This window comes from Monodelphis domestica, chromosome 8 (assembly GCF_027887165.1).
Source record: "Monodelphis domestica isolate mMonDom1 chromosome 8, mMonDom1.pri, whole genome shotgun sequence".
Classification (NCBI taxonomy): Eukaryota; Metazoa; Chordata; class Mammalia; order Didelphimorphia; family Didelphidae; genus Monodelphis; species Monodelphis domestica.
The window spans coordinates 1,372,086-1,398,529 of record NC_077234.1 but is presented as its reverse complement, the minus strand read 5'-3'; the positions used below and the strand labels follow the sequence as shown (position 1 = coordinate 1,398,529).

At 44.6% G+C, this 26,444-nt stretch overlaps 1 protein-coding gene across 1 annotated transcript in view; it reads right to left on the bottom strand.

Moving 5' to 3' along the window:
- Positions 1-1,289: 1,289 nt before the first annotated feature.
- Positions 1,290-26,444, bottom strand: part of NUF2 (NUF2 component of NDC80 kinetochore complex) — a 31,520-nt gene continuing 6,365 nt past the window's right edge. Inside the window, exons 5-14 of the mRNA XM_056807125.1 lie at positions 26,196-26,257; positions 24,761-24,858; positions 21,113-21,186; positions 18,941-19,034; positions 17,475-17,537; positions 13,682-13,819; positions 12,866-13,006; positions 6,981-7,156; positions 4,954-5,089; positions 1,290-1,612 (exon numbers count right to left, since the gene is read on the bottom strand). Of these exons, the coding sequence (XP_056663103.1) occupies positions 1,463-1,612; positions 4,954-5,089; positions 6,981-7,156; positions 12,866-13,006; positions 13,682-13,819; positions 17,475-17,537; positions 18,941-19,034; positions 21,113-21,186; positions 24,761-24,858; positions 26,196-26,257 (1,132 nt within the window). The 3' untranslated portion in view covers positions 1,290-1,462. The remainder of the gene's footprint in view (positions 1,613-4,953; positions 5,090-6,980; positions 7,157-12,865; positions 13,007-13,681; positions 13,820-17,474; positions 17,538-18,940; positions 19,035-21,112; positions 21,187-24,760; positions 24,859-26,195; positions 26,258-26,444) is intronic.

The window sequence follows — 26,444 nt, the reverse complement described above, 5'->3', positions numbered from 1 at the left end:
TCTTGGCTCTGCCCTTTGCTAAATTTCAAAAGAACAGCTTCCAGCCCTCACTTTCCTGTTTTTTTTAAACTCTTCCCTCTATCTTAGAACCAACTGATTCTAAGGCAGAAGCGTGGTCAGGGCTAGGCAAAGGGAGTTGAGTGACTTGCCCAGGGTCACACAGCTAGGAAGTGTCTGAGGCCAGATTGGAACCCAGGACCTGGCTCTCCATCCACTGAGCTACCCGGCTGCCCCCCCCTTTTTTGGGGAAAATTTGGGGCTCCCAATTTTCTATCCCCCCAGATAAGCAATTAGATATACATTGTACTGATGCTGTGATGCAAAGCACTTCCACATTAGCCGAGCTGCAGACGAGCACACGAAGAGTTTTTTGAAAGTCCGCTTGGTCAGCATCAGCAGGCCCTCTGGAGGTGGGCAGCGTTTTTGAGGAGTCTTTTGGGATGATTTCGAGAAGAGCCCGACGGCCACGCAGCGTCCCCTGGTGCCGCTCACTTCACCCTCTAGTCCCGCCGCGCCCGAGCGACAGCAGTCCTGCCAGCCGGACGCCGCACGGGCCCCGCCGGGTCAGATCGCCCCCCGCCGCGCCCTCGGCGCCCCACCTTCCCGGCTCCCCTCCGACAGCGATGGCTCCCCTTCTCGGTGCTGCTGGCCGTCGGCTCGGCTCGAAGCGCTGCCTCCGCTTCCGATCTGCTTTTCTCTCATCAAGAGGGATTTCGAGCAGTTTTCTCTCGTTGGACAGCTTTGACTTCTCATCTGAACACGGTTCCTCTTCTGACTAGTTTCCAAACGGAGAATGAATGACTTTCATTTTTGCCGATTCGCCCTTTATGTGCTGGGAAATGAGGCTCTTGTTGGAGAAGCTGCAGCCCTGGGCCTGCCGGGGAGATGGCCGGAACGCCCAGGAGCGATCGCTTCCCTTCTTCCCGGGCGCGGCGGCCGGCGTTCCAACGGCCCTAGGAGCTGCAGCTCCGACCCAGGCCAACGCCGGGCTCCTTCCTTGAGGGCTCCCCCCGTGCTCCAGCGGGAAGAAGGGTGGGCGGGTCCCTGGAGCCTCTCCCAACGTGAGCTTCGTCCCCCGTAAAATGGCGCCGAGAGCCCTCGCCTGGCGGAAGCCACGCGAGCAGCCAGCGACGTCGGGGACGGGAAACCTCCGCCAAGCGTCACGGCTCCGGGGAAGAGCCCAGACCCGCCTGGGACAACTTAACTCGTGCTCACGAGCGCACAAAAGCGCCTCCCAAGCCGCGACTCGTCTCTCCTTCTGCGAAGGCACCAGAGCCCGGACGCACGACTGGAGGAAAATCACTTTATTGACCAATCAACAGTTTCTTTAAAAGGAGCTGCAAAAGCACATCTGGTTCGGGAAGACCCTTACGAGCCTGCTTGAACTTCCCCCCGGGGGGCCCGCAGCACGCTGGCGTACTTGGTCAGCGCCGTTCGCTCTGCACGTCGCCCTTCGGGCCCTTCAAATACAGCTTTGCTCAGGCTGCCCGGCCAACGTCTCCCTCTTGAGCTGCACGGCTTTGTCGCGGATTCTCGCTTTGCCTTCCTCCAGGGCCTTCTCCATGGCTTCATGGTACCTCTCCACAGCACTTTTCAAGGTGAGGAAGATCTCCTAGAAGGAAATACGGAAGGCCGTGAATCTCCCTTGAAACGAGCTACTCTCCCATGAGATGAAACGGATGCTCCCGGATCACAATGTCTGGGAGACAAGCCTAGCGCGGCACCACCTCCGTCTTTGGGAAACAAAGACTCGCCTCCCCATGGAGAGCCCCCACATTCATTTGAGCAGGGGAAAGAGCCGAGGACTCTTCCTTCCAGCGTCTTTCCTCCTTTTACGTGAGGGGCCGAGTGCTTTGGGAGTCTGCTTCCACTCTCTGCCGACTTATTTTATCATCTCCAGAATTTCGGTCTCCCGCTCCCTCAAATCCTTGGAATTAAGAACTGCCAGCGACAAACTCCCCCTGCGGGTCACCCCATCCCCACTCTTATTCTAGCCTATTTCAACGCGATCCTTTTCCTTTCCAGCATACTGTGACTGAGCCTATCTGCCAGTTTCCAGGAAGAATGTCGTCTCTGGGAGGGCAGGGATGGTTTTGGTCAGTGGATAAGCCTTTAGGTCTTTCTGCTTTTTGTCACTAACCCTAGCACCCAGTAGACACTCAATGGATGCTTTTGGACTGAGTACACATTACTAAAATACGTTTCACACCAAGATCAATCTAGTGCTTTTCAGATCCTTTTTTAATCTGAATGAACATTTATGCTAGTTTTTTAAGTCAGTAGGCTCAGTCAGACCTTAATTTCTAAGATCTGAGGTTGGTTTTAATAGTCATTAAAAGACAACTGTCAAAAGACATACCTGCATGGAGTTAGTAGCAGATCTAATTCTGAGCATACACCAAATCAAAACGTAGCACAACAATGGTTTACTCTGCACAAGTCTTACTTCAACACTCATCAAATTATAAAGGTAATCCTGCATCCCTGACAAGTTGGGACACTGGTACAAAAGTTCCACTAAGTATGTCCAAACTGGAAAGACTTGTTTTGGAAAGAGTACACTCCTGGCAACAGATTGTGTCTGATGCCTAAGGCCCAATCTGCCAAGTGAGAACCAGATGGGTTAAAGGGATTAAATTAAATGCTGACAGAAACATGGAGAAATAGGCCTAATATTACATTGCTAGAATAGCTGTGAATTTTTTAGAAGGCAAGTGGAAATATTCATTAACATCCCCTAAAGGTATTACTGAGAGGGTAAAAAGCTTTGTATGTATGAAAATATTCATGGAAGCTTTGTTTGTGATGATACAATAACTGGAAATAACAGAAATGCAATGAATGGGAGAAATGGCTGGATATTGTGATATTTGAATATAACGGATTGTATTATATTATTAGAAATATAAAGCAAATAAGGGACATATAGGATGTGAAGATAGAGTTAAATCCCCCTTTGTCTATTTGTAGTTAATCAAATCAAGAACTTAAAAGTACCCCTCTTTAGCACCTAGCCAACTGTGGAAAGGAAAACTGAATCAAGCTTTGGCATTTCTGCCATTGAGGTGGAGCAGACAGCAGTTGGAATGTTAGAGTGAAGATTGATGGACAGCAAAGACAGTTGGAGGGGGGAGGGGAGACTTGGAGAGTGACAGTTGCTCTCAAGTGGTACTCTTTCCTGGCCCTTGGACTGGAAGGAGCACTCTCTCCCTGTCTCTGGACAGAAGTACTCTATTCCTGGATTTTTCCCAACTGTGTGCTCTACCTGAATTCCTATGATCGTGTCATTGAACAAAGGGATTTAAGGGGAGCGTTTGAACTGTAAGGTCGGTGTTTAGGGTGTTAGCTCAAAGAGATAGGCCCAACCAACTATGAAGGTCAGAACCTTTTCTTCCTCTTGCTATCTATTGCTAAAGACTTTGAACTTAAGAAAGCTAGCATAAAAGAAACACTCCATCAGCCTGTGAGGCCTGGCCTCAGCTCAAAAGTTGAGAGAGATTCAAACACAATCTGTGGCAATGTATAGGGCAAGTCCCTATTCCCTCTATCCTGATACCATCCCAGTTTGAACTTGTTATTAAATTCATCTTTAGTTAAATAAATGTAGTCAGATAATCTTTGTAGGGGTGAGGGGACCTTAAAGGGAGTAAGGGTTTTGTAGGGGAGGTTCTCTGTAACCTCAATTACCCTAAATCTTGAGGTGCCCGTCCATGCCTCTCCCCCTTTGACCCTAGATTAATATCTGTAAGTAGAGTATTTTCTTACACAGTCATTAAGAGAGCTCACAAGTCACTTACTAGTCCACCCCCCGCAAAGATCATAAACACTGCTCCTCCCCGCCTTGGGCAGTGCTAGGCAAACTGGGAGACTGAAATTGGTTCCTGTAAAGATGGGGAGAGACAGAAAATGACATGGAGAAGGGGGTGAATAAAAGGCCAAGACCAAGGACAGATTTATTCATTCTGCATTAGTGAGCTGGGCTGGAGGAAGACTCTTGGAAGCAGTCACATTGTCCTAGAGAAGTCATTTAACTCCCTTTGCCTAGCCTTGACCACTTTTCTGCCCTAACCCTTGGCTGGAGCATTCTGGGCTGGAGAGGCTTGCTGGGTGAGTGAATGGAGCTGAAGGAAGAGGCCTGTGTTGGTGGAACCCTTGCTGAGGACTACAAGGACTTCCATGAAGAGACTGGGATTTGAGGGAGCCCCTGGTAGGGGCTGAGTCATACTTCACTGGAGCAGCATTTAGGGCTAGTAGGCTAGACCAGGCTTTGTCTCTTTCCTATATTTTCCACTTTCAATATCTCTACCTTGTTGTAAATAAAAGCTGCTATAAGTCATTTTGACTTGGGCTGATATTTTATAATTGGCAACCACTTTCATAACTCTCATATGGAGTCAAAACCTAAATTTAATTGTTACAAGGAAGAGAAGAAAAGAGAAAAGAAGAGAATACTATATACCATGATTATATTAAAAAAAAAAATAACCACAAAAGCAAGAGAAAAAATTCAAATAAAAGAAATCCAAAGAGAACTCAAAAGCAAAGGATGTTATATTAGTATACAAATATAACCAACATTTTTTTTTAAACCCTTACCTTGTATCTTAGAATCAATACTATGTATAGGTTCTAAGGCAAAAGAGTGGTAAGGGCTAGGCAATGGGAGTTAAGTGACTTGCCCAGGGTCACACAGCTGGGACATGTCTGAGGCCAGATTTGAACCTAGGACCTCCCATCTTTAGCCCTGGCTCTCAATCCACTGAGCTACCCAGCTGCCCTCTAACTGACATATTTTTAAACAAATTGTAAACAATGTGGAGTTTGTGGTTTTGCGGAGAATTTGCTTTCTGAATTTGTTTTGAATGTTTACAGAGACTAGCATTATATCAGGGGCATGATCTGTGATTCTGACAATTATAGTCCATCTAAATGATCCAATAAATCCCTTCTCACCTGGAATTTTAGCTTCTCGTTTTCAGTGATATCTTTGAGCTGTTGTATTTCAAGTCTGATCCTTTGGACATCACGATTAATTGTTGTCACCTGTTCATATATGGCTCCTCTCTTCTCTTGAAGTTTATTACATTCCCTACAGGAAAAACCAAGATGGCAGAATTTGGTAGCTGTTCTAGAAGTAAGTGTCCAAAGAGAAAACTGCAAACTTTAAAGTGGAAATGAAAGATATTTGGAAGTAAGCATTTTTTTTTTTGGTTTCTATTAAAATGTTTTTTTCTTGATAAAACTTACACCTGTACTCAAGATATAAAAAGAAATACCGTAAAAGTCCAAAGTACAGTGTTATGATCATTTTATACTAGTGAATTTGAAAACTTAAAAACAAGTACTTAAAATGGAACTTTAAGTCATTAAATTTCTAATTCTGTCAGATAAGGCCAGAATTTCTTGGGAAACAACAAACTCCTCATTAAATGAGTCACTGTCTCCAAACGTGTCTAGATCTGGTCAAAGGGACTTTTATAACGAGGCTTTTATTGTTTTCATTAAAAAATAAATATTGATAATTCAAGACAATAACTACTTTTCCATAGTCTTTGTTGGCAAAAGACTAAGATCTTAACATTTCTATAATTATGTTTGCCCAAGTGGCTAGTTTAAGTGGAATCTTTTATTTCTTCATTTGTATGTTAGAATGAGAAGGATCTTGTGAAGATTAAATCTAACTCTCTGCTGATTGATAACATGAAATTAGTTAACTTTCCCCCGATTGTGAACATTAAATGAACTCCCCTGCCCATTTTTAGATTTGATTACCAAAAGTGTAACCATCCCACTTAATCATTGAGGGAGAAGTCTGTGACCTACGTGTGCAATAGTGGTTGACAAATCAGAATTGACTGCTTCCTGGGCAGTCCTAAGCAAGGCTTTAGACTATGATTTGTCCACATAAAATGGAGGAAGGCACAGGAAGTGATGCAAAAGAAAGTGTCTTTAAAAGGAATTATAACTTCCTGTGAGACAGTTCTTCATTCTTTGGAGTTGGGGCTGGTGAAGCATCTGCTGACTGGACCTGCGACCCTGTTACTGGTGAGGCTGTTCCTGAATCTCACCTTTTGGACTGACACGTGGTGAGTGAAAAGGCGGCCTCCTTTCCTGGATTTTCTGAGGAGACCAGCCTCAGGAGAGACCAGCCTCTTGAGAGAGGCTCCTCGCCTCCCCAGGTCCTGGGCTACAAGGGCCGAGGCCTCTCTGGTTAAGCACCAAAGTCCCCTGCCTGTTTTTGAGCCAGGGGTCGGAGTAAATGTCTGGTTTTCTAACTTCACTCTTCGTATATTTTGTAAATAGATCTCTGTGGAATTCATATACATTCCTGGTGACCCTATTCTTAAATAATCCAGTCCAACCTTTTTATAAAATGAGCCCCCTTTCCCCCCCTTTACAATCCCAAGTTACCTTTCGGACGGCTAAGCTATTTCATCAGAAATAGTGGCGGACCTGCTCCTACTTGCCCAGCCAAATAAAAGACATTAGCACAGGAAGAGAGTCTCCCCTCTTGAGGAAATGCCAGTTAAACATCGACAAATTAAAGCTGCAGGAAGTGCTGCCAGAAGGGTAGAATTTCCCCTATCATAAGTAGGCAGAGTGTGATCGGACCGAGAAGTCGGCAAGAACACAGTTTCAGAGCCAAGACACCGAGCCCGAGTTGGCAGCCCTCTAGAGAGGAGAATATTAATGTTGCTGCTCAGGGCAGAAGTTCCAAAATGGGGCCCCGTTTGTCCAATATAAGAAATACTCTCCATAGCTTGAAAAGCTGAAAGACGAGACTGGAATGAGTGGTGAGGAACGACCCAGAAGGAACGGAATGGACTGTTTAAAGGGGAAGGGCATCAGGGAAGCCTGCGGACACCCACATCTCTGCTAATAATTGTCAAAGAGAGAGTTTCCCCCCCAAAGCCCAACGCTTAGACTGCCGATCAACTTGGAGACGGCACTATGCCACGGAAAGTAGCTTAAATTCATACTCAAGAACAGAACGTTTATACTGCTTGATGTCGTCGTGCTTCTTATTGATCCGTATCTGGGTGGTGGCCAGTTTCTCTTTCTCGACAATGACTTGTCTTTTCAACGAGGTCTCCTCAGCCTTCAGCTTCTTTAGCTCTGTCTGAGCACTTTCAATCTGGTCCTCGAGGGACTGGTTCTGTGGGCAGAGGAAAGCATACAGAATCAAACAGACCCACCACAGTGCAGGAAGCGAGGCGCTTTGTTTCTGGGCTCTCCCCGGGCCTCGGAACGGCCAAATACCATTGAAGAAGAGGTTTGATCGGCCTGCGCTCTGAGAACTGAAAGAGAGACTTGTGGAAGCACCGTCCGTCCAGGAAGAACAGGGGCAAAACCGAGCAGGCAAAAGAGGTCGCTGGCAGGGCCCCGTGGCCACCGTCCTCCCTCTCACCTGCGCGCTCCCCGATGGGCCAGCCGCTTCGCTGGCTGCTCATCGCGACGCACACGCTCGAGGAGGCACAGCGTGACTCTGGCCGGGTCTTTGGGACAGGATCGAGCTTGCTGCCTGCTGGGAGTGGTTTGCGCCAGAAAGAGGCCGGCTGAATACCGCCTTTTAAACAAAAGGCCCGCTTTGCCTCCCTCTGACACTTGTGTACTGACTACCGAACCTAAAACATGAAAAAGAATGTGGGTTCCATTCACGCAGCAAAAGACAAAAGATGGACTAGGAAGTCATGGCTCGGTTCACACCATTTGCTTTTTAATAGGACAAATTAAATTCTACTTTCAAGCTCGCCCTAGGTCTCTGTGCTTCCTTCGGAACGCCACTTAGGGGCAGCTCGGCGGCGCAGCGGACTGGGAGTCGAGGTCCTGGGTTCCCGGGGGACACTTCCTGGCCGTGGGACTCTGGGAAAGCCCCTTCACCCCCACTGCCTAGCCCTCGCCACTCTTCTGCCTTGGAGCCAATACAGAGTAGTGGTTTTAAGGCAGAAGGAACGAGTTAAAGAAGAAAGAAAAGAATCTCCTTTTTGAATGTTTAAATGAACTTTTATGGGGCACTGCGATCACTAACCTCCTGCTTGCCATAGTACCAAAGAGGGGAGACTCCCCCAAGTTATACATGCATTATCATGCAACACAGGTTGCTATATTCGTCAATGTTTCAAGAGAATGTAAGAGCACGTACGAACTGAGGACTCACGCAAGACCAAAGCCCCAGAGCCCCGTGAAAACCAGGATGCTTTGATGGCACTTTGATTCCAACCGCTCCTTCCCTGTCCCAGGTCACCGCGTGGCCGAGAGGAGCCACGTTTCCACAGATAATCACCGTCCACCATGGCCGCTGCTGTGTACAAGGCTCCCCCCCGTCACTCTGCAGAGTTCCCGCAGACCCTTCCAGCTTTCTCTGAAATCATCCTGCTTATCGTTTCTTAGAGCACAATAGGACGATTTGTTCGGCCACTCCCCAATTGACAGACATCTCAATTTCCAATTCTTTGCCACAAAAAAAGCTGCTCTAAATATTTTTGTATAAGTAGGTCCTTGCTCCCCCCCCCCCCCATGTTTTATCTCTTTGGGATACAGACCTAGTAGAGGCATTACAGGATCAAAGGGTATATTATTCTGGACGTGGGTCCAAAGTGCCCTTCAGAATGGTGGGATCAGTTCACAACTCCACCAGCAACGTATTAGTGTCCCAATTTCACCACATCCCCTCCAACATGGATCACTTTACTGTCTTATGGGCCAATGTGATAGGTGTGAGGTGGCGCCTCAAAGTGGTTTTATTTGCATTTCCGTAATCTTGGAACACTTTTTCATGTGATTATTGGTAGCTTTGATTTCATTTGAAAATGGCTTGTTCTTGCCTTTGATCATCTGTCCACTGGGGGATGACGTGTATTCTTATAAATTTGAATTCGTTCTCTGTAGATTTGAGAAATTAGGTCTTTATCAGAAAAATTTGCTACCAAAAATTTTCCCATTTGTTGCTTCCCTTCTAGTCTTGGTTATAATTGTTTTTGCTTGTAAAAACTCTTTTTAGTTGAACATACTCAAAATTATTCATTTTCTATCTTGTAGTGCTTCCTCTTATTTAGTCATAAATTCTTCCCTTCTCCATATATCTTGCCTGGCAAACTAGTCCATGCTCTCCTAGTTTTATGGTATCACCCTACATGTCTAAAGCATATACCCATTTTGACCCTATGAGATGCTGGTCTATACTGAGTTTCTGTCCGTTTTTCAGTTTTCCCAGCAGTTTTTGTCAAGGACTGAGTTCTTAGCTGGGGTCTTTGGGTTTACCAAACACTCGATTTCTAAGGTCACTTACTCCTGTATCTACTCTACTCCATTGGCCTATTCTCTTTCTTAGCCAGTAGGAGACCATTTTGATTCTAACTGCTTTATAGAGTACAGTTGGAGATCTGGTACCGCTAGGCCACCATCCTTGCACTTTTTTTCCCATCAAGTCCCTTGACAGTCTTGACTTTTTGTCCTTCCAGATGAATTTGGCTATTATTTTTTCAAGTTCTATAAAATGATTTCTTGGCATTGGCTCTGAATAATTAATTTAGGTAGAATTGTCATTTGTATTATATTAGCTTGGTCATAAGCAACTAATATTTTCCCAGTTGGTTAGATCTGACTTAATTTGTGTAAAAAGTGCTTTATATGGGTGTTCATATAATTCCTGTGTTTGTCTTGGCCAGTAAATTCCCAGGTATTTTATATTGTCTAGTTACTTTAAATGGAAATTTCCCTTTCTATCTCTTGCTGCTGGGCTTTATTACTATATAGAAATGCTGAAGATTTCTGTGGGCTTATTCTGCATCCTGTAACTTTGTTAAAAGTTATGACTTCAACTAGTTTTTTAGTTGATTCTCTCGGATTCTCTAAGTAGACCATCATGACATCTGCAAAGAGGGCACGTTTAGCCTCCTCCTGGCCTTCTTTAATTCCTGGTTCTTCTTCTCCTGTCGCTATAGCTGGCATTGCTAGTAGCTGGTCAATGATGGCGGTGATGACGGGCATCCCCGCTTCACCCCTGGTCTTAGTGGGAAGGCTTCTAACTCATCCCATGGCAGGTGATGCTTGCTGCTGGCTTCAGCTAGATGCTCTTATCATTTAAGAAACAGCCCGTCTATTCCTCTGCTTTCTAATGTCTTTGATAGGAATGGATGCATTTTGTTGACGGCTCCTTCGGCATCTATTGAGATAAACGTGACTTCTGTTAGTTTGGTGATGGGAATGGTCAGTGATGCTGATGGTTCTCCCAATAGGAAACCAGTCCCGCACGCCGGGTCATAGTGAATGCCCCTTGGGACCCGCTGCTGCAGTCTCTGTTCGCATCTCTGTCACGAGCGGATCGGCCTCTCATTTTCTCTCTGCTTCAGCACCATATCTACGTCTCAGAAGGCGTTTGGGCTGTGCCATGGCTTCCGTCACATTTCTTACAACGTTCAGGCTTTTCTTCTCAACAATGCCGCTGCTGTGGGTTCTTCTGGCTGTCCCCTTGTTCGAAAGTCGTCCACACTTGGCAGAGTCTCTGACATTGTTTCGTGACCGTCTCTGTACTGCAGCATGACAAACTGCGCCCCCGCTTTCGAGGTCAGACGTTTTCATTTTTACACCCTTGCCCAGGAGCAGGAAGTTCATTGTAGAAACGTGATTCCCCTTCAAAGCACTCACTGCCCCCAGCCTTGTCTACTGCTTCCATCTGCCCTACCAGTCCGGGCGCACGTCCAGTTCAATGAACATTCATGAAGTACCCACTCCATGCTGGGCACACCATACTTTTCCACCACATATTTTGATACCAAACTCTGTGTAAATGGTCAATCTTACTTTGTTTTGGATGAAAGTGAAGGGCTTTCTGCTCTTCACCTCCCCAATTCTCTTATCCCCGATTGGATATTTTCCTCCCAAAGAGAAATAACGTCAGTCTATTCCTCTAGAAGTCTGTCTTCCTTTTAACTTTCTTTCTCCATCTCTCCCCTCCCCCCAGGCAAGGGAAGCTCTGCAGGGTAAACATTCTTGGATGTAAGCCCTTGTCTTTTACCCTTTGGAAGCTGTCAGTTCTTGTGTTATCCTGCTTATGGTCCTCTTTTGGTACTTGATCAGCTTTCTGGATCACTTGCAGTATTTTTTTCCTCGAGTCTGGATTTTGAAGAACATTTGAGGCTTTTTCTTTGGGATGTATTTCAGGGAGTTATCTGGTGGATTCTTATCTTCATTTATCTCCTGGTTTTAATAAATTTGGGTGGTTTTCATTTGTCATTATTTTTACTATATTGTCTAGAATTTTTCTTTTCAATCATGACTTTCAGGGGATGGGGTCTAATGATTCTTTTTTTTAAAACCTTTCCCTTCTGTCTTGGAATCAATACTGTGTATTGGTTCCAAGGCAGAAGAGTGGTCAGGGCTAGGCAATGGGGGTCAAGTGACTTGCCCAGGGTCACACAGCTGGGAAGTGTCCGAGGCCAGATTTGAACCTAGGACCTCCCATCTCTAGGCCTGGCTCTCAATCCACTGAGCTACCCAATTGCCCCAGGGGTTTAATGATTCTTAAATGGTCTCTCCTTGACTTTTTTTCAAGTCAATTTTTTTTAATAACAGATGTATGATTCTATTTCTTTGTTTATATTTCTCTCTTCAGCCTGTGAAGATGGGATTAACTCTCCCCTTGCCTATTTTTAGCTAAACAAATCAAGAACTCAAAGCACCCTTACTTAATACCAGTCAATTACTAGAGTAAGCTCACACCTCCAAAGGTTATTGCCACCCTCCCTGGGCAGTGGTAGGCAAATTGAAAGACTGTGGTTGGTTCCCATAAAGTGGGGAAGGGACAGGAAGTGATATGGAAAAAGCACTATAAAAAGTCCCAAACTTCCTGTCCAAGGGACTTCTCCTTTGGAGTTCATCTGTGGACACTCTGTGTTGGTGAGCTGGACTGATGGAGGAGACTCTAACCCTAACCCTAACCCTGCGTTGGCTTCCTGGGTGAGTAGCTGGACTTCTTTTCCTGGCTTCTTGAGAGATTGGTTCTGGGGAGGCCTTCCTTTCCTGGAGGAGGTCGCATTGGTGGAATCCTTGCAGAAGACACCACCAGGAGTCCTGGCTTAAGAGACTACCATGACTCCACATGGAGATTGGGACTTCAGAGCCCTTGCTGGGTGGTGAACTGGATTTCTTCAGACAGAAGTGATAAGGTATCTGGCTAGTCAATACTTTCTACTTTCTTCCTACATTTCTCTCTTTTACAATATCTCTATTAAGAGCGGCTAACAGACTCATGACATAAGAGTTAATTTTTTAAATTGGTGACCACAATATTATTTTAGAACTTTCATATTAACCTAAAAACCTAAATTTTAAATTCTTAAAACCTTAATTCCTGATTTGTGTTTGTGTCAGGGTAAAACATCCACTCTTTTGCTTTTGGGTGAAGAGCTTGGTCTCGCTGGAACTTATCCTGTCTTATGGCTTCATGCACTGATCTCCACTTCCCAGGGACAGGCTCTTCCTGGTTCTTTGAAGGTTTAGAATGATGGATCTTCTGGCCTGTTATGCTGAGAATTTTGATGGATGATATTTCAGGATACCATTTGGAGGTGGGTTAGATATTTAACAAATAAAAAATCATCTACATTCCTACCATGATTACTAAGAAAATCTTAACTATTTTCTCATCTTTATGAGAACAACTTACACATATTTTTGAGGGCATCTCTAATGAAAATAAAAGAGGATCAGGGACACCTTTTTGTATAGCAAAATCCACTAGAATTTAGCTGGTGGTCGTTGAGCATCATCAAAGTTTACCTCTCTAGCACGGGCTGTGAAGAAGTGCAGAAATGGGAGTGAAAAAAGACACAGTGAGAATGGGTCAGTGTTAGGCAATACAAACCTCCTTCAGGATCCTTGTTACTTTGTCCATGCTCTCAGCAAGTTCTTGCATTTTCTTTTGATAGAGCTGTACCTCCATTTGGAATGCAGGCATACCCTCGATTGCATCTCGATAGGCTTCATATTTCTCAGTCACCTCAAGCTAAAAAGAAAAATTACTCCATATAAACCAGAGTTCAACAATCTTCTCTATATAAACAGTAGAAATGTCTGTTTGCTCTTCAAGAATACCTCATAAAGAACACCCAATAGATGGAGCAATTCAGTTTCTTAGTAACAGAACCCTAATAATGTGCTGCGCTGAAGTTATCCTTCTTAATTGCCAAAATGCCGTCCGCCCACTTTATTACAAACGCACTCAGGATAATTCCAGGGAAATGACCTAATCCTGGGGATTCCAGGAATGTCTTCTTCTGGCATTAATACCAAAATGATTCTTGATGAATTTGTGTACTGCTCAATTTAAATCTTTCTGTCGATTTCCAAAATATAGCTATTGCTTAATTACAAGTGGCACCGGGGAGTGGAAGGAGTCCAAATAACTGAGTGCACAGATATTTTACTGGGATCAAGATCCAAATGTCAAACAACTTGTTTCGTCCAACAGGGCAGAAGGGAGACGAGCAGAGAAATGACTACATGGCAGGCGCGGATCGATAAATTGGAAAAGTGTCCCTACACCAATCAGGGAGTTGAACTAGAAGGCTTCCATGGTGCTTTCCCTGGCTAAATCTATGATTCTTTGAAAGATGCCCAAACTACGTGGGAGACAACATGGAGGAAACATTTAAAAAAGAAGTCACTGCAAATGCTTTACCTTTGATGCTTTGAGTTTCTGCACGGTCTCTTTCATTTTCTCTTTGTCATTCTTTAACTTCTCTGGGGAGTCCACAATTTTTGTTTTCAAATTCTCCTGTTCTTCTTTTAAAGTAACCAGTGACAATTTTAATTCATTCTGGCGAGAGAACATATATTAAAGCCTGAGATTAGATAGTCCCTTTGGAAAAGTGGGGTTCTCCCTCCTTTATTTCTTCACCCGTAAGATGATGAGTATTGCAAACTGAGGAATACCTCTTTTAACTTCCTGCTTTTCTATCCTCCTAGAAGCAGAGTGTACTTGAGACAAAGATAAGCCAGTGCACAAAGAATCGTTGAGAACACCAGAAAACACCACACCCGTCATGATTCTAAAAAGCCTCTGATGTGGCATTCTTCAGTGGACTTGGGAGAATCAGAAAAGAAACTCTGGCTTTTTTTAACCTTTAATACAGACTAATTGCAATTGCTGGTGAATTTGGATGCCAATGCAAACTGCTCCTGCCACAATTCTAATTTCAAAAGTGAAGCATACTTAGGGTTTCTAAAATCGGAAATCACGAGGAAATTACTAAGCCAAATCTCTCCATAACTTTGTGCTGTCTAACACTTTACCATGCTCACTAAAAACTCAAGTGGCAAGATATTTCCACTGCTAAAACTTCCAAAAACTTTGTTAAAACAAAAAACAGCTAGAATCAGATTTGTTCTCTCTACTCCTTCGTATTGGTGATCTTTTGAGTACCATACGTCCCTTTTTTTCCAAATAAACTGTTGCCCCTCCCCTAACCAAGATGCCATCAAATTGTAATAAAAAATCTATAAAGAGGACAAGAAAAGACATTTCAGTAAACCCGCATCAAGTATGTCTGATGGTATAGAGCACATCTTCCATACCCCATAGTCTTGATCACTCTCTTAACCCTTTCCTGGGGTTAATATTGTTGTTATCATTCCAGTCGATGTATATCTTGTATTCCTGGTTCTGCGTATTTCATTCTGCATCTGGGCATGTTTCCCCATAACTTTATACGTTCTTCATGTTCAGTGTCATATCCACCACACAGAGGCCCCAGACTTTCTCTAGCTAGTCTTCAATTAGTAAATACCTCTGTTTTGTGACAATTGGATTTGGCTCTCCCCTGATTGTAACAGTGAAGGTACTTAGCTCTTCCTTGATTGTGAAGATTAAGTTGTAATCTCCTGTGTATTTTTAGATCTGAATCCCCCCAAATGTAAGCACAATACTTAAAGTTGAGTATGGAGATCTACCCATTTTGGATAAAGGTGTGAACACCCATTTCATACACTGAGTGGGCAGTCCTAGAGTGGAGCTTTGACTGTGATTGGTAGACGTAAAGATTCAGGGGAGGTGACACAAGAGAAAAGGGTCTTTAAATAGTGGAAACAGAGACACACCCAGGGACACTTGGAGTGAAGAGAGACTTGGAGTTTGAAAGAGACACAGTTGGAGTGGAGCCTCCTGGAGTTGAGGCTGATAAAGAATCTGTGCTGAGTGTAAAGGCTGACTTCCTTCCTTGCCTTTTCTGGGGCATCAGCCTCTGGGAAAAGGCCCATCGTCTTGAGACTCCTTTCCCCTGGCTGGGGCCTTTGAATCTCCACCTGGCTCAGAGGAAGCCAGAGCTCTCTCTCTCTCCCCCCTTTTCTTCTCTTTCCCTCTTCCCTCTATTATAAAATAAACTACCATGAATTCCATTTGACTTTAGTCATTTATTTTTGGGATTTGGGAATTAAATCCCTGGCGACCAATTATTCTGTCCAACCCTAAATTTAACACCGTTTCTTTGCTACCACAAAATGTTAATATAAATATTTTGGTGTATGCAGGACCTTTCTGTTTTTGACCTCCTTCAGAAATAGTCCTAGCAGTAGAATGTCTAATTCAAAAGGTATAGATATCTTATTCACTTTTTAAAACAGAATGCCAAATTGCATTCCACAATGGTTCAGTCAATTTGCAGCTCCACCAATGATGCACTTGTCTTTCCATAGTTCTTTCGATATCTTTCTTTCTTTAACCGTTTCCTACTAATTTTCAGTTCCAAGGCAGAAAAGCAGTAAGGGTGAGGCAATTGGGGTTAAGTGACTTGCCCAGGGTCACACAGCTAGGAAGTGTCTGTCTGAGATCAGATTTGAAACCAGGACAACCAATCTCCAGGCCTAGCTCTCTATCAGGTAAAACTTTTTTTTAACTTGAATTTCTCTTATTTACGATTTAGAGCAATCTTTTATTTGGTTCTTGATAGTTTTGATTCTTATTTTTCAAACTGTGTTCCCCCTCCCCGCCATATCATTGGGCCTCTTCTACTTTGGAATATAGCTTCTGGTCTTACACTTTGGTGCTAATTCCCTACAAAGTGGGCTGTCAGCCCCCTATTAGAAATATTTATTTTCTCTAACGGTTCTCTCTTCCTAGGCTTCGTAGGCAGAACAGTGAATCAGGACAACTACCTTGGAAAGCACTTGGCAATGATACAAATCCAGTGAATAAAATGTGCCTATCTCTTGACCTAGTGGGTAAACTCCTAAGCAGATTATATACCCCCAAGACGACACCGATACAAACAAAATACCCATATATACCAAAACATTTCTCGTAATGCGTTCTCATGATAATGAAGAACCAGAAGCAAAGTGGATGCCCGTAACTAGGCATGGAATGCAAGATGATGACTACAAGGCTTACACATGGACAGAATGGCCAAGACAATGGAAATGGAAAGAGGAACCACCACAAAAGGGAAATTTGCAGAATTAGTTAAAATAAGACAATGCCTTCCCCAGCTTCTCCGTAGGGGTAGGCGGTCCACAGGGGTGGAACATTGTTTATCTTTTTAAACTGTCTTGATGTACTGGTTGGTTTTGCTGATTTCCCCCCCTTCCTTTAAACATTTTTTTCTTTAAAATATTATGTTCATTTATGGAATGGCTCCCTGGGAAACTGGAAAGAGTGGGATACAAGGAGAAATTTAGGTGATAGAAAAAGCAGAAGATATCCATAAAAATTCATTTAAAATGTTTTTCCTTCTTATCCTAGCAGCACTGAAAAGGGCAAAAGCTCTTTTTTCTCATGGAAGTGAAATTCTGACTTCAGAGATCTCCTCCCTCTATCCCTTCTATGCCAACCCTCTCTTTCCTACGAGGCTGTATGTACCCCCTCTGGACCTCTCCGCCATGCCCCAGAGACATCTCTTCATCATTTGGGAGCCCCTGCTTGGGGGACTCAGTCCAGAACCGTCATCTAAGGAGGGTCTTCAAATCCCCTGGCTCTTCATTTCCCGCCCGGCTGCGCTTCTTGGGATCAGGTCCCTGGCTAGCACTTTTTAGTTTTTCCCTCTGTCCCTTTCAGAGCTCCCTCCCTATTAGGACCTAACTTCCTCGAGGGCAGGGACCGTCTGTCTTTTTTTGCTTCTTTTTGTATTGTCAGTGCTTAGCCCAGGGCTTGGCACACAGTCAGAGCTTAGTAAAAGCTTGGTGAGTCAATGACGAGCCCACAGTCACACGATGGTAGGGCAAGGAGTAGGAGAACCAGATCTAAGTTCTAGTCCAGTGTTCTCCGTTTCAGAATAACGTGACTGTTGTTTGATCTTTCCAGGAGGACAAGAAAACTGGCCGTGACTGTATCCCCAGGTAGGAGATCATTTGCTATCCAGTGAAAGCTCTGCTATGACTGGGTGCTCTCTAGGTGCCCCGCACAGCTCAGATGTTCCTCTTTCAGCTTCCCCAGCCTTACCACTTTGAGCCTAGTTAAACGGAAAGCCAGGGAGATTTACCAAATGTTTCGTGCTCTCAGCGATGTCCAGCTTCTTCTGGGAAATCCCTTCTTGGATCGTTACCTAGGTAAGAGCAGCACAATTAAGAACAGCTTCCTGATCGATTTTCCTTTTTGACCGCCCACCCCACTTCTAATCAACGCGATAGCCATTCTCAGACATTGCTTTAACAACACTCCACCAGAGCATAAATGGTAGAACCGTCTGGTCGTTACGAGGACGGGGGACGTGCCTTTGCCAGCAGACTCAAAGATGACCAAGCGGTGGGATAGAGGCTCATATTCACTAAACTCTTATGTCTGACTGATTAACCAGAGCACTACCTCATGAATTTAGGATGGGAGGTATATTTGTCATAAGAACTCTTATCGGTTCCCAACTGTGTGACTCTGGACCAGTCACTTAACCCAACTGCTTAGCCCTTACCGCTCTTCTGCCTTGGAAGACAACATGTAAGGGTTTAAAAAGAAAAAAGAGCTCTTATTGGCTATCGGAACAGGGCACTTTCTGTCTCCTAGCAGGGAAGTCCACTTTAGGAAACTAGATTATGGATGAATCGGTTGCTCAGTGAGCATAGTATCAGAACGAAGGAAGGACAATATTCCCGAAAACCTTCTATCGAGTCATAATGCCCACATCTACTACATGGATACTCCTGTCTACAGAAATCACCAGAAGGAGCCTAGAACCAGAGCACTCTCATGCTGGGGAGGGCGGAGGCAACATTAGCAAGACTTCCAGTTACCAGAGCTCTTGGGATGGCAGAGCGTAGTCAAAGAAGGTCAGATCTGAAAGAGGCCTCTGAGATTGCTCCAGAGTTCCAAGCCTGGAGTCTATGAGCTTGCTTTGAAAAAATATTTTACTAACTAGAATTCAATGTTTTGGTCCCCCCAATACCATAAACATTAGGTTATGCATTAAAAATGTTTTCTGCCAAGTTTTTAGGCCTCCCCAGACCAAAAAATGTTAAGACTTTCAACCCGTTCACTTGACATTCATTGTACATTATGAGGAAACCGAGTCCCAGAATGTGGAGGTCGTACCCCTCAAGTCACCCAACTCCATGCTAAGATGCCATTTCTTGGGACATTACATCTGAGAATGTTATCTGCCTGAGGTTGGGTGAGAAGCACCCTTGAGGATGTGAGAGGCTTCTGGACTTCTTGGATTGGATTGGGAAGACACTCCCACCTTCTTCCCAATACACAGGGTAGATGCCCTCCCCATCTGACTAATTTCCTTTTTCAGAACCATCTGTGTTAACTTCAGTCTCTGGAGGGGACCCTTGATGACTGACTTTGTCCCCAGTTCTGACCAAATGAGTCTGGAGTGAGAGCCTCCTGCTCTTCTGAGCACTGACAATAGCATATGATGAACAAGTAAACCCAAATTCGACTCGTCCTATAATTTCCATAAGCCCAAAGTTTAGAACCTCCCAAAGAGTTTTAATAACAATAGGGTCAGACTGTTTTTTGACGAAACCCGTTCAGTGTTTGTTGCAGCTCCTGAATGTCTTCTGAGAGCTGCTTGAATTCTGCTTGCTCTTCAACAGGGACAGAGCTAGGAAAAAAGGTAGATAAATTAGATCATGATAACATCTACCTCTGTTCTTCAATGTTTGAGGAACCACCATCCCTCCATATAGTGTTCATTTTAAGTCTTCGTGGTGACATAAAAAACAAACAAACAGAAGAAAAGCTCTTTTACTTGAACTAGAAGTATGATTTCACTGGAAAAGATGAGGAACTGCCTCTGTAAATCAATGCAGATCAGGGCTTGGCAAACAATGGTTTGGAGAGCTGCCTGGAATATTGGAGCTCTCTTCTGGAATCCAAGCCTAGGGCTCTAGCTAGGAAGCCACAGCGCATCACTGTTTCTTAGGAAACAATCATATTTCCTTGCATATCTAGGTTCTATAACTTTGTAGTCGTTCCTTTATCAATGTGTATCTACATAGTGTGCATTTTAAAACTATTCCACCCTAATCAGACCATTCTTTAGAAGATGTGATTTAGCTATTTCCTGATCAGTAACAATGGAGATACTTGGAATAACAGAATCAGGTCTTGGAAACTCTACATTCTCCACTCTGCTAAGTTTAACAAGATTCTGAAGGTCTGCATCAAACTCAAGATTTAATTATCTGAGGAGATGGCCTTCAACAGACTGGGCTGTCCTAAGTTAAGCTAAGTCCTCATTGGTACAGATGAGATGCAGTGATGTAAAAATGTCCATATAAGGCACGTCACTTCCTGCCTCTCTCTTATTCCCTGGAGAGGCGACTCTGGCTGGCAGCGTGCTAGGCATTCTGACATCTTGGGAGTGGTGGCAGCTATTGTCTGGGTTTTGGCGGTGAGTTTTGTCCTTGAGCTGACTCAGGTTCAGGCATCTTGACTGAGCCCTTTGGAGTTCAGGCTGATCCTTTCCTCCTTAATCTTAAAAAAACCTTATCTTCCTAGAGCCTCTGGTCTTTCTCCTGACACTAGCCAGGCAGGAGAAAATCCTAAACCTTTTTCCTTCTTCCTTCTTCTTAATTTCTTTCCACTATATCAATTAAATCACCATAAATCACCAGCTGACTTGGTTATATTTCTTTTGTATTTGGGATATCCATGGCGACCAAATAATTATCATAGTTTAGGTCACAACGCTAAAATTATCCTTACAGAAGATGATAATTATAATTCCTAAGAAGTTTATCATTAAGGTAGTTAGAAGGAATATATATAGACAGAGGGCAAGGGTGTGAGATAACTATGAAGGAATGATTTCCAGAAATAAAATTAAGGACTGATAAAGAGAGACTGACTGGGAGAAGTTGGATAGAATTTAGAGAAAAAATAAGGAGAATCCTGGCAGGAAAGACTTGTACAGTGATATTTCACCATCTCATAAAAAGGAAATGCTGATTAGAGGCTGTGGTCCTCTACAGAACACTCTGTAATTCCATCTAACTGATGGGACTTATCTCCTTTTGGAGGGGAGGAGACAATTCAGAGTCAGGTTTCCTCTTTGATTCCAATTGTCCTATTGAACCCTATGGACTATTTTATGCTCCATTGGACTTTTGAAGATGACAATAACTAACACCAAAACAAAGTCTTCCCTAAAATAGATGAACGATAAGATACCAACAAAGAAAGAAGATACTTTTATGGTTTAGAAACTCATGCTAAAGGTCTACAAGTCCTAATTCCAAGTGATTTTCTTTCTCCTATACCACTTATGAACCAGTGACAAAGGGACAAATGAGAAGTATTATTGAAGCCACTAACTGGTCAGAAGAGATTGTAGAGAGTGAGACTTCCAGATATTCAAGATGATGGCTATTAGACTAAGTAATGTGACATACACTAACCACAAGAGCAGTAAAGGAAGAGATTATATAGTGGAAGTAAAAAAGAAAAGCTGAACTGCTCTACTCAATATTAAGAAGACATTTCAAACACATGAATAATGTGGAAATAGATTTTGAACAATGATAAATGGCAACTCGTGGTCAGGTTATTTAGAGGAATGATGAGATTTAAAACTGTGACTGTGTACCCTTCCTAATAAACTTTCTAAAATATATATCTGGGTAGGAATATTAATTCAATTCTTTCACTACACAGAATTTTCATAAGTCTTCAACTTACTTAAGTTTCTCCAGCTTCATTAATGCTTCCTGTTGGGTTACATGGAGTTGCTGCATTTTGTCCATTGAGGATTTCTGTAAAAGTAATTGCAAGGAACTCATCATATGAGCCCATTTCAATATAACTAGTCACATCTGGTTATGTGAAAATGTCGTCATTTGGCTACTGGTCCATTCTAAACCCCCATAAGAAACGAGAGCTTAAAGGCATGATTGGGAGCTCGAGAGAAGAGATTCTTGGTCACATGTAGATAATCTCAGGAGACAAACAAAAGCTGGATTGAGGTCTTATAGAGGGAGGATCGACCAAAGACTTTTCTTCCTACATCTAAACTAGCATTTGGAATAACTGTGTGGGGGGGGGGGCGGGGGGCAGGATACAGCATTTGTCTTTGCCTTCAGATTGCATTGGGGATTCTGTGGTAGAGTACAAGTGGAACAAAAAACCTTTACTTAAGTGCTAACCTATTCGGGGAGTATCAAGAATGCCCAAGTCCACGCTTTGTAGGGAAAGTAAGATGACAAGAGCTCTTCATTTCTCTACTTCCAAATCAGTAAGTTTCTATTTCTGCTAAGATAGGAATATAGCTTCTTGAGTTTATTTCTGGCCTCTTTTGTGACAAAAGCCCATGGCCAAGGAAGCTTCTGGTCTTTCCTAGGATTTCCTAGGAAGGAGAATGACATTGCTACCATTTTTGTAGACTTGAGAAATGAAAAATAAATCCATTTGTTGAAGTGCTTTGGACCAATTTTCATATACAATACCAAACATATAACAAAATAAAACAGTTAAAATAACCTATTCTCATTAGAAGTTGAAAGTACTATTCCATATTAATCAAATAATGTACCTTAACTTATAGAACTGTGGACAACACTACTCTGAGTTCAGAGGACTTTTAAGATAATTCTCAGGCATGCAGCAAATTTTCATACACCTAAGAGCTGATGATATGGTCAATGTCCTTGTTATTATAATCAGAGAATCATAAGAGCTGGGATTTGAGGATCTAAACACCAACTTAAGCATCAATTCCCAGTATAATGTTTTAAGGTGTGAATGGGCAAGATGTATGTTGGAAATGACTGTGGTGTAAAAACAAAAACTATCAATAAAACTTTGCTCTAAAGGATATCAAATGATGATTACTTTGCCCAATTATCACGCTACTGTGCTATGGCTCCTTTAAGAAATATGTCTAGGTTTTTCATCATCTAGATTTTCCTCTACACTTCCTCATTCTATCCTCAAAACTATACCTGCTAACAAAGACTGCTGAGGGGAAAAAAATGAAAGAAAAAGTTCAGGAAAACTAATCAACACACTGAAGAAGTCTAACATCCTATACAATGGTTTCCATCTATGGAGCCTGACCTCTGGGAGGGGAATCAGAGAGGTGCCATATCTATTCCCTGGGGATCAAGTTTCTTTATAACTTCACAACATTCATCTTTAATTGATTATTTTGGGTTGTTGGTTCTTCCCTTGAATATGGTTTTCCAAAGACAGTTCAATATTTTTCTAGTTCTGTTGACTTCATTTTGCATCAGTTAATCTAAGTCTTTCCAAGATCAATTTATTATTCTTAAAGGAATAAGAGATTCATCTCTTAGTTCTGTTGCATAGGTCCCTAAGGGTAGAACACGGCATGCAATGTTCCATTTTTTCAATGAGTTGATTGTTTTCTTGACTTCTCTAAGAATTTCTTTACCTTATTGTCTTTGTTAATTCTCTTCTTTTGCCTGATTTGAAATTTATTTTTCTATATACTTATTCTTTTTAAATCTCTTTATCGTCCTCATGGAATTAAAGTGTCTGACACCAGACTGATCTCCCTCTTCAATCCAATGTCTGCTATAAACTTTATCCCATGGTAGAGATCACCAATGTCCCTAATACTGGGGCTCCGTTCTCCCTTCTGAGCTCCCCACTATCATCTGCGGGCTACTGTATCTCTTTCTGGAGATACCACAGGGTTCTGTCTTTCATCAAGCATCGGTCCAATGTCCTTGAGTTTGAAGTATTTAATTAGAGATGACTATAATCTTTATGACGTTAGAATCCTCATCCTTCTCATTTTAGCGTTAGAGGTTTTTAATTATTTTTTACTCTTGAAACCTCTGGTGGTTTTAAAAGTCTTTTAAAAAATCACCACCACACATATGGGTGTATGAGTACCTATGAAGATGGTATTAGATTGGTCTTATTAAATGGTCTTGGGTGTGAGGGACATTTCTGGCTACGTGGCCCTGCAACTTCAGCCCTTCGCTCCCAGTTCTATCTGAAGAGGCTAAGCACAAGCCTAAACCCTTTCCCGCTTGTGAGCCCTTCAAATACTTCTCCTATCATTAGTGACTGCTAGAGAGGACATTAAGGGTTACAGAATGCCACAGAATAGACCTCCCTGATTCCCTTCGATGTCAGTGCTTTCTGACCATTTCCAAAAGGAGTCACTTAGAATCTGGCTATCCCTGCTCTATCCCAGCAGAGCTCAGATCTGCGCCCCCAATCCATATCCAGAACATCCTACCAGCACATTTCCCTTTAGAAGTGCTTCTTCTCTCATTAATTCGTGCTTGGTTAGGTCTGCCCATATTCATGCCCTCAAACAGAATGTTCTTGGAGGAAAAGATGGGCTTCATTTTCTGTCTCTGCTCCTAAAGTGCTGCCACAAAGCAGGAGCCTGATAAATGTCTCATGAACAGCCTTGACTTGGGTCCTGCAGAGAGCCCAAAAGCCACCCAGGCGGTACCAGTTCAGAGGGGCTGACCTGCATACAGTCCCACAGCTAATGTGGAGGGCAGGGCAAACCCAGGTCATCATTCCTAAGTCTAAGGCAACAAGGCTCTTCCCCTTCTCCTGGAATACTGCAAGGCTAATGCCCTGCGCCACTCCCAAGTCTTCCATTGTCCAGGTTCAACATCTCCAAGTCCTTCAACAGTTTCACGTGCCATGATAGTCAGTATCTCTCGCCTATCCTCTCGCCAAGTCCATCTCTCCTGATTCTATGCTGAATCCCTCCAATTCTTGGCTCCAGGATGGATGTCAGGAACTTGTTAGAACAAGCCCACACATTTCAACGTTTCTCTAAGCCGTCCCACTGCTGGAACCTGTAACTTCTCACCCTGCCCCGTAGCCAGAAGACCAACGACAGCTCGTTTATAGAGTGATTTACAAAGTGTCCCATATTACCATCCTACTGATGAGGAAGCCAGGACTTGGAGAGGTCACAGGATTGGCCCAAAGTGACCCAATCTGTAAGTGATTAGTCAAAAGGCAAAACTTCAGCCAAGGGATTCGGATGCTTCCCAAAGATCTTCCCGTTGTCTTAGATGGGACATCCTATGCTACCTTGGAATTTCCACTCAATCCTTAAGGCTCAGCTTAGGGTGCATCTCCTGCAGCCTCCTTTTGTCACAACATTTTTGTTTGGGCTTCTTCTAATCCATGTTATGTTACTTTTAGTACCTTTAGAATTTAGATTCTATGTTATTTGGGGGGAATAGGCTGTCTCATTCACCTTGCTACTCTCCCACTGCTGTTCAAAAACATGAAATCGTAAGGTGGAATCTCTTCTTCCACTTGCTGAACATGGAATGCGTTGGGAGGAGCTAAGTCACATCAAAACAAAACACGGCTTCATCTTACATAGTGCCTCAAGGAGTCCATGTAGACTTCTCGACGGGACTCTCTGAAGTGAATGAAGTTGATGATGGCACTTAGAAACCGACATGTACGTTTCCCTTCTGAAACGGAAAGAAAACACTGTGAGTACAAGCCAGGTTCTGAGGGCTGTCGGGCCCGCTGCGACGGGGGAGCTCGCTTCAGTGTCAGTCTAACATCGATCCGGCTTTACATAGTACCGCTGGCATGTGGTCAATGACCCCCCTAATTGCCCAGAAGCTTCGGCCCAACAACTGGTTCCACTTCCCATTAAACTAGAGCACGAAGTCACATTCACAGGAGCGAGTTATCCCCTCGCTGAGAAATGGCCAAAGGGCAGGCCAAAAGGCCATTTCCAGATGCATCGGAGCTACCGACAGCCACGTGAAAAACAGGGCTTCAGTGGCCATTGCTTGGCTACATCAGAGTAAAGCAGGTCTGCGCTATCGCCTCGCATCTGTCCGATCAGCTAAGCGGGAGAAGGAGAATGGCGCGTGTTGGCGGAGGGCAGTCTGGAGCCTCGGCACGTGCCCGGGGCCCAGGAGAGCCCTGCTGGGCGCGTCTCCCAAAGGTTTTAAGAGCAGGAAAGGCTTTATGTGTGACAGGGACTCTCTGAGCAGGCTGTGGGATATGGCTGGGATGGAGCGCTTCAGTGCTGGACGACATGAGAGGGGATGCCGGCGTGCTCGCAGCAAAAGTGGCGCGGGCGCCCGTGAGGGGAGCCGGAAGAAGGCCGGGCCCAGTGACGGCACGCCTAGGGGATCCTTCGTGAGTGGCCTTCCCGCTCTGAGCGCAGACTACGCCCGCTGCTCAAAACCCTGCTTTGGGTGTTCTTTCCCAGCATCTCGCCTGGCTGCCCCCGTCTAACCTACACCAAATTGTTTGTCCCGGGAAAGAAGTCAGAGAGGCTGGAACTCAACGACTAAGACCGGAAAAAGAGCCGGGCGGCCCCGTGCTCGCCCACGGGGAGGCGCCTGCTTAGAGTCGCCGCGCCTGCCCGGGCCGGCTAGCAAGGCCCGCTGTGAGAGGGCGACCACCCAGAACACAAGGGACGCGCCCTGCCTGAAGCTACCCAGCGCTCCAGCCCTCAGCCGTCCTGTGTGGTGAGCACCCCCGCGATCGCCCTCCCACCAGCCTCTGCGGCCCCTTCCAGAGGCATCGCAGCCTTCTTCAGGAGTGGCTGCGTGCGTGCGTCGGGGTCTGCCAAGGGGAGCTCGGGCAGTCTCTGCCCCAGCCCGTGGTCAGTGGCCGCTGGCCTGTCTAAGGGCCTTGGGAGGGGACGTCTGCGCGCTGCTGATGCCGTGCCCGGGTTTTCTTCCGCAGAGCTCCGTCGCGGTGCTACAAGGCAGCGACCGGCCCAAAGCCCCAGGCGCCGCGCACGGGCGTCACACCGGAAGCCCACAGAGAAAGCGCCACTTACTTGGGTACAGAACGTCGGCGAACTCGAAGTCACTGACGCGGCAGACGCGAAGGAAGGCGTCCCTGGGAATTCGGACAAAGCGGCGTCAGCCCGACGGGACAGGGCAGCACGGCGCGGCCGGGACAAGCTCCGCCCCTCCTCGGCCAGCCGCGCCGACAGGCCCCTCGGCACGTCAGCCGGGTTTGGCCTGCGGCTGGACACCCCCGGCCAGAGCTCCCGACCCCCCGCGTCAGCCCTTGAGCCTCGCTG